This window comes from Lactuca serriola, chromosome 2, assembly GCF_051521515.1.
Source record: "Lactuca serriola cultivar US96UC23 chromosome 2, Lser_US96UC23_V15, whole genome shotgun sequence".
NCBI classification, from domain to species: Eukaryota; Viridiplantae; Streptophyta; class Magnoliopsida; order Asterales; family Asteraceae; genus Lactuca; species Lactuca serriola.
Window position 1 is genome coordinate 209,668,947 of NC_136409.1, and position 8,780 is coordinate 209,677,726.

Below are 8,780 nucleotides of genomic sequence, written 5' to 3' on the forward strand. Positions count from 1 at the left end.
AAATAGAAAAAATCAGTTGAATCACCCGTAAATCGTAAAAAGAATTGCGCCAAAACATACATACATACATACATACATACATACATACATACATACATACATATATACATACATACATACATATATATATATATATATATATATATATATATATATATATAGAAAGTACACGTCGTCTCGATCCCAAAAATAAAAATTTCATAGAAATCCGACTCCGTATGAATTAGATATGATTTTTACAAGGTATAATAGTTAGGCCGCACACAAGGGATGTGACGTAAAAAGATACAAAGAGAATGGTTAAATTTTGGATAATTCACCAAAATGAAATTCATAGAGGAACACCAAAATCGGAGTATGTACGAGAGAGTTATGATTTTTGCAAAACTATTAAATAATATAAAAATAAGAACTAAAAATAAATACAAATTAGCCGATGGAGCCTAAGGGAAAATTGTAGTACTCGTTGAGGGCTATACGTGGAAAAAAAGAAAGTAAAAAACGGAGTCCGTGTAAAGAAGTTACGGAATTTACAAAATTTGTGTTTTGCGCTGTGGACCGCACCAGGTGTACGACACACGCTTCTAGAAGGTGAAAACATGGACCACGAAAAGGCCCACACGTGGCACAAAGTCGATGGGGGAGACATAGCCTTAAAATGCATGACGTGCACCTCTTTTACACGCTGTGCACTCCAAATTTTCCTATAAATAGCTCATTTGTGCCTCTTCCATTACCCACATCCCCTGTACAACTCTCTCTCGAATTTTAATTCTTTGGTCCGAATTCTTCATAGAGTTTAGGGTATTTTGGCAAGTACTGAGGTTCCTAGGAGCCTGACCTCTAGTAGCCATCAGTCTGAAGTTCTGCCAGTGCAATTTCCAGACTTTTGTCTAAGGAACCCCAGTAAGTTAAATTACACCCTATCTTATCTTAGTGTAATTTATATTTAAATTCATAGTGGTTGTTATGAATTTATAAATAAGAACTATCAGTAATTCCGTGTTGTTATATCGATTGATCTACTTACGAGATAAGTGACTAGAATGGTCAAGTTGGCTTGGTTGTCGGATTTCAGAAAAGCTATTATGCCGAAATGGTCCTGCCTCCCAAATGTCCTGCCTTGTTGATCCTTGTTTTATAGAGCTACCAGTATTCATTGGAATGATTGATAGGTCTAGACTATTTTCAGTCACGTAGAATATTAGACTAAGACGTAGTGGTAATAATACTAGGTTACATCAAAGTAAAAGTTAGTTGCTAGAAGCGAAGTACTGTCCGAGTTTTGAGTTATCACTTTAGCAAGTGAGTGTGTAGTTACTTTCATCTTACACATAAATATAAAATATTTAAGATAATTACATGCTATATGTGCCTATTATTTGTGTTCCTGATATCTATGCTAGATGAACGATTTATACATGTTTTACTTGATTCAAATTGTATGTCTTTTTATACCTATAAATATATTGCGTAGAGATAGGTAGATAAAAGATGATATAGATGGTGAGAAATGAAAGATGAAATAGATGATGAGAGGCCTTGACTTATAGATGATATAGTCATCTAGCGGAGTATAGATGACAACCACATACTATTCTAGAACAGTCTAGTGGAATGCTAGAATGCTCGCAACGTGTAGGTATCTTTGAACTAAGTGTTCACCAGGTGTACTCCACCCCCCCCCCCCCCCCCGGTTGCCTTATTGATATATAGTGCTAAGGAATCCCTTGATCATTATTGTCTATCCCGAAGATAATCGTTAGGATAGGTCCCTCGAATTAGATGTTTTAGGGACAAAGAGTGATGATAACGGGAATGGGTAATCGGGTAGAATGATTTGATAAAAAATATAATTAAAAGAATTTAATTATTGTGGGTTGAAAACCTTATGTGCTCAACACTTTATGGATTATTATGGGTAGTTGGGTAGAATGGTTTCCCAAGTCTGACCCACTCAGTTTTTTACATTACATGTAGTGGCACAAAACTATATGTGTGATGAATGATGGGGGATTTATGGATTATAGACCGGTAGAATAATAGATGTTTGTAAGACATGCATTATTTCCGTTTATGCTTGTGTACTATATTGACAATGACATCCCAACGCTTTTAATATAAGTAAAATACATTTCTTCAGAAATGTTTTGATAATATCATTATCATATTTTTTGGAAACAAATTATGCAATAACATTCTTTAAAAATGATACTTGATTTTAAATAAGCATAAATAAATCGGTATTTTTTTGCCGTGAAATTTGGGATGTCACACCAGCGGCTTTTGAAGCTGATATCTTATTGGCTATTAGGGTATACATCATCAGTTGTACGTACGTTTTCAAGGGTTGTACATTTATTGCATAACAATACTAAAAATAAATAATTATATAAAACAAAAAAAATTGTAGAAAAAAATTTAGTAAGGGTAACATGGTAATTTTAAGTCAGCTAGGGACCAAGAACGCAACAAAAACTAATAATAAGGATGATCCGAGTGCGAAAAGAAGATTATGGACCGCACACGTAATTTTAATCAAACCACAACGACGATTTCAATAATTTACTCTATTTTTAATTATAAACGATTTATTATTTAAATACTTCGAAAAAGAACCGTGAAGATATAATTCATTATTTTAACAATCAAATATGCATATTTTTTCTTTTTTCTTCTTTTTAAAAAAATTAAAATTATATATATATATATATATATATATATATATATATATACACACTATTATTAACTAATATATAATTTATTTTAAACATAAATTTTATAAAAAGAGTAAAATTATCATTTATTCTTTTTCATACATTTTATTAGTTTCAGGAAAAAAAAAACAATCTCTAAGGCCCCGTTTGATATGCGTCTGACCGAGTCAAGTCAGACGTTTTTGTCTGACTAAGTCAACAAAATGTGTTTGAAAGAGTTGGCAGGAGGCTGACTGAGAAAGAAAGCAAGACTTTACAATAATACCTTTGGCCTTGAATAAAAACAAGAGAAATGGAAAGTTACAAGAATTGAACTCAAGTCTCCCTTATACATATAATGATGTTTACCAACAAGTTAAAGAGTTTTTTGTGTTTTAATCTCTAAAATAGTATATTTAATGTCTATGCTGGAAATTTTTGTATACATTATTACTATTATTATTATTATTATTATTATTATTATAAAGAGCATCAGGGTAAAATGGTCATTTTATATCAATCAGCACATTCAGTCAGATGTATAATCAAACAACATAGTTTCTTAAACCGTCAGAACTTATTACTCAGACAGATCTTTCTCAATCAGCACTTTCTCAGTCAGCAACTATCAAACGACCCCTAGTTATATCCCTCTAGGCATCTCTATAGATTCACTTAGTTTATCCTTTCGGGCTTTCACGACTTAATATATGTAAAAAGCAAACAGCCCCGTGACGACTCAATTGATAAAGTGATCCTTATGGATAAGGAGATGCCAAAACTTATAAAATAATTAAAATATTAATAATCATTTTAATTAAATTAATTTTATCGTATCGGATATTTAGAAACAGACACCATTTTATGAAAAATATATTTTCAAAAGAATTAGCATGTTTTAAAATTGCCACAGTAAAAATATAATAATATTAAAAGAAATTGATCGTTGTAGAATTGAAGAAATCACCTAAAAACATTATAAACCATTTATTTTTTTATTAGTAACCAAAAAGTTATAAACGAAGAAATCCTCTGCTAACATTTATTTTCTTTAAAGCCATTGAAAATTTTCTGATAATAATAGTTTTTGACATTTTTTGAATATAAAAACTTATTTCAAATTATAAATTAAAATTAATATTAACAAAATATAAATTTTGATAACGTTATCATGAAAGTCTTTGATCGAGCATAAAACGTACGTCTAGTCGATAAAATGATGGGATTGTTACGCGTCATGAGATGCCAAAAATTTTAAAAGTCTTAACTTCTTTTATGTGACAAATTTTATAGAACAATTAATTATTTGTAATCATTTAAATTAAATTGACTTTATCGTATTAGATATTTAGAAACAGACACCACTTCTAAGCAAATATTATTTAAAAAGAATTAACGTCTTTCGAACTTTTGTCACATTAAAAAAAATTATATTAAAAGAAATTGATCGTTGTAGAATTGAAGAAATCACTAAAAACAAATATAAAACATTTATTTTTTAAACATTTTTTATCAGTAATCAAAAAGTTATAAAAGAAGAAATCTTCTGCAATCAATGTGTTTTTTTGCTGCCTTCTCACGGCCTCCATTTGTCTCCTTTTTTCCATTCTCCTTCCATTTTTCTGATCAACTCTTTTGACGTGTTCATAGTTTGATTCCAATTCTTTTTTGTTTTTTGGAATCGAGTGGAATAATTTTTGAGATTCAGTAAGTTTAACTGTCTGATATCGATGGAAAAGACGAAGAACTTGTTAAGTATCATTGTGACAAGAACTCGAGTTTCATGTTTTTTGGCGGGAGGTTCTTGGTGAGTCTTTGCTTTTGCTTTTGTTTAATCCGCTTGATCGTGTAAATTTGGCTGAAGAAACACATGTATATGTGTGTTTGACGGCTATATTTGTTCAGAAATTAATGTTTACGTACCTAGGGTTCTAATTGGAAGGACTGTGTGTGTGAAGATTTCGGAAAATAATCGATTGTTGTTATTAGAAGAAAATGAATTCGAATCATTCATCACTAGAAATGCTGCAAGAACCGAGCATCGACACCGATAAACTCAGCTACGAGATCTTTTCGATTCTCGAGAGCAAGTTTTTATTTGGTTACGACGATCAGAAGCTTTGGCAACCTAAACAGGTTTCCCCGGAAGTTTCTGTTGCGGCGGCTGACTACGAAGGTGTTCAATCGATTAAGAACCAGAGAGGCAAAATCTGTGTTCTCTCGATTGACGGTGGAGGAATGAGGAGTATATTAGCCGGTAAAGCCCTAGCATATCTGGAAAACGCTTTGAAGGAAAAGTCCGGCAATCCTAACGCGAGAATTGCCGATTATTTTGATGTTGCCGCCGGCACGGGAGTAGGAGGCGTCTTTACGGCGATGCTGTTTGGAAGTAAGAACCAGAGCCGTCCGATTTTCAAGGCGGAGGACACGTGGAAATTTTTAGCGGAACAAGGGAAACGACTTTATGATCAAAAATCAAGTTCAAGCGGTGGTGGAGGCTTATTCAAAAGGATTTTTCGGGGGCGAAGCGGTGGCGGTGGCGGAGGGATATCTCACGCTACTACCGGATTTGAAAAAGCAATGAAAGAAGCATTCATGGTGAACGGACAGAGTTTGACTTTGAAAAACACATTGAAGCCGATTTTGATCCCCTGCTACGACCTCTCCAGCTCGGCTCCGTTCCTGTTTTCCCGAGCTGACGCTTTGGAAACCGACAGCTTCGACTTCCAGCTGTGGGAGGTTTGCCGTGCGACGTCAGCCTCTCCGGACTTGTTCGACCCGGTATCTATGAAGTCAACCGACGGAAAGACACGTTGTGTAGCGGTTGACGGCGGACTAGCTATGAGCAACCCCACCGCCGCTGCGATCACGCACGTGCTACACAACAAACAGGAGTTCCCGTTCGTGCGAGGGGTGGAGGACCTTTTGGTACTTTCACTTGGGACCGGTCAGCTTCTTGAAGGAAACTACAATTACGAACAAGTCAAAGGCTGGAAACCCCACAACTGGTGTCGTCCCATGGCTCGAATTTCCGGCGACAGCTCTGCCGATATGGTAGACCACGCCGTCGCCATGGCGTTTGGCCACACCCGTTGTAGTAACTACGTCCGTATCCAGGTATAAACTTGTCAATTGACGATCCTAATTCATCAAACATTTCTTAATCTTCAACAACCAGTTCTTCAAAGTTAACAATGGTAAATTTATGATAATGTACACCTTCTAATTCACGATGTACAAGTCAAAAAAGGACTAGGAAACTAGTGTTGAAACATCAGGTGATTATTGGAAAGATGAGTTTGTGTCTTTATTTTTCTTGTTTTTAGGGTTTTGCCATATTTGTATAACACAAAAAGAAGTAGCATGATTTACTAGTATATGCCCTTTTTACTTTTTGGTCCGATGGTCCTCCTTCTCTTTTCTCATGCCCCTTCAGTTTTTAAATACAGTACTTTTCTGTAACCTTTTTATATTTTTCAATTAATAGGCAAATGGATCAAACATGGGTCGGTGTGGGATGAATGTGGACTCGGACCCTAGTCCAGAGAACGTAAAAATGCTGACAGAAATAGCCGAGGAGATGCTGAGACAAAAGAACGTTGAATCGGTGCTGTTTGAGGGAAAGAAGATCGGTGACCGGAGCAATCTGGAGAAACTTGATTGGTTCGCCGGAGAACTTGTGTTAGAACATCAGAGGAGGAGTTGCCGGATCGCTCCCACTGTTGCTTTTAAGCAAACCTCCCAGAAACAACAACAGACATAATCAAACAGAACCGAGTTCCCTTCCCATAAAGATAAAGGTAAGCTTTTTGTTAAAAAAAAATCTTGGTTATTATAGGGGTATGGGTGTCGGCACAAACAAAGGCCATTTTGGTCTTTTTAGCAGTGTAATCTGAAAAGTGTTTGTTGGGTTGGAGGGTATGTTTAGTCAATTTTTTGTTGTGGAGAGAAAGAAGGGGACAAAAATACCCTTGTTGACAAGATTTGGGGGTGGTGACCTGATGATGATGACCCCCGGACCCTTGGGGTGGGTCCTTGTTTGGACTTTGGACTATTCCAATATGGCATATGCCAATTGCATGAGGAATAATTGTGACCATAAAGCCCCTGTTCTGTTGTTAGAAAGAATTTTATTAAAAAATGTGATGAAAATTGATTGTGGAATGCAGGCAGGAGGAAGGGAGGTTGGAAATAAAGTAAAGTAATGTGTAGTATGTACATGTGAGGATGAGGAGCAGCTTTTACTTTGGGGGTAAAAATGAGTTGAAAGGACACTCGACTATCAAAACAAGAAGAAAAAGTTAAGGTTAGGGATGGATTTAGATGAAATTTGTCTGGCTTGTAAGGAAAGTGGTGTCCATTCAATCACACCACCCTGCCCCACCTTACACCGCCCTACTCTATTTGTGAGGGGCAAAAATGTAAAAATATGTGTACAAGTATTATATATGGGACATGGTCAAAGGAAGGGTGAGAGTCTTATAATTGTATGTTGTTGTTGGTGTTGTTGTTAATAGAGAATTATTGTTAAGTTGGCCCACTTGATTTTTGTAGTGATCAGATTAGAGTTACAATATATACATATTCAAGTCCCAAGGAAGATGATTATAATTGTAGTTGGTGTAAAGGAGAAGGGCCACTTGTTTATGCTTTTGCAAAAAATGTTAAAACTAAAACTGTGTGTTTGTTTTTGTGTATATAAACTAGGTTTTTTACCTTATTTTTAGTGTTTGTTAGACCATTACAATAGTTCATAATTTTTTTTAAAAAGCTATTTGAGATAACTATAAGTCTTCTAAATATCACTTAATTTTTGTCATGCATCGTACATCATATTTAACCATAAAACTATTATTAATTTCACTATTGTTAACCGTCTCAAAAATGAGTTTTCTACAAATGAAGACTCGTATAATAACATAAAAGAACTAAACACAATCATTTTAGGTTCCAGCTAGTTTTACACATGAACTTGTTTTGGTTTTTTAGCAAGTTTTACAAATCTACGTTGTCTCAATTCATTTTTATTTTAAGAAGCCTATTTTTCAAATCGATTTACAAGGGAGGACTATGTTTGTATTTTAACATATAAGCCATGTTTTAAAAACCGGTTCAAGCCGACTCATTGAACTAGTGGACTGAAAACCAATGACACGAGCGGTTCAACAATGATATGTTTTATGATAATTTCTAAATCGGATCAAACTAGATGGTTTCTTAAAAACAAGTTGAACCGGTGTGATAGAACCAGTATAAAACCAGATTTTACAGGTTTATTGGGACTTAGATAGTTCTATTTCCAAAGAAAATTGAATAGATCGATAAAGAAAATTGAATAGTCATGTTATCCAGAATATACACAACTTGAAGGCACACACATACCACTACCAAATCAGATGTAGGCCAACCGTTGAACCGGTTGAACCAATTCTACTAAAAAACTGATTTTTAAAACATTACAAAAAAATATATCATTATATTATATTCGTAGGTGATTAAAATGTAAAATTTTGTTATAGTTATCCCCACATATAACTTCATTTGTTTCGGCATCAGTTTACATTGCCATTAATATTTACCATCGGGTTTTATCATGATTTGTTTTAATAATGTTTCATATAACATAACACTATTGTTAATTATCTTTCTTTTATATCATTTTAAATTTATCTTTCAATTTATAGTTAATTTAACCAAATACTATTATTTTTATTAAGAACTAAGATGTCACATGTATCTTTTATATATTTATAGTTATTTATATTGTAAATAATTAGTCAAATACAGTTGTAGTTTCTCTATATTTTTTCCTAGTTTAGTGCATAAAGCGACTCTCGATTGTAAATGTTAATCAAGCAATTCAATACTCATTCATATCTGTATACCTTTATTTGGTATCAAAGCCCTCCTAGCTCTCACGAATTCTTCGATCCAAACACTCTTCTTCTTCACAATTAAGGTTCTTTAATGGCGAACAAACAAACACAAATCACAACCGCCACTCACTTAACCACAAAACTTACCTCCAATAATTACCCAATGTGGCGTAACAAGTCGAATCAACACTCATTAGTCTTGAACTTG

The 8,780-nt window shown here is 34.2% G+C and overlaps 1 protein-coding gene across 1 annotated transcript; it reads left to right on the forward strand.

Moving 5' to 3' along the window:
* The first annotated feature begins 4,240 nt into the window (after positions 1 to 4,240).
* LOC145088350 (patatin-like protein 6) lies at positions 4,241 to 7,416 on the forward strand. Its single transcript, XM_079026629.1, has 3 exons — positions 4,241 to 5,813; positions 6,184 to 6,496; positions 6,866 to 7,416. Exons 1-2 carry the CDS (start codon positions 4,692 to 4,694, stop codon positions 6,457 to 6,459), a joined length of 1,398 nt encoding a protein of 465 aa, XP_078882755.1. The 5' UTR covers positions 4,241 to 4,691; the 3' UTR covers positions 6,460 to 6,496; positions 6,866 to 7,416.
* Positions 7,417 to 8,780: the final 1,364 nt, after the last annotated feature.

Excerpts from the sequence above, each read along its gene's own strand:
- LOC145088350 (XM_079026629.1), top strand. The coding sequence starts at position 4,692 with ATGAATTCGAATCATTCATCACTAGAAATGCTGCAAGAACCGAGCATC. Across the intron at positions 5,814-6,183 it reads GTAACTACGTCCGTATCCAG|GCAAATGGATCAAACATGGG; the intron begins GTATAAACTTGT and ends TTCAATTAATAG.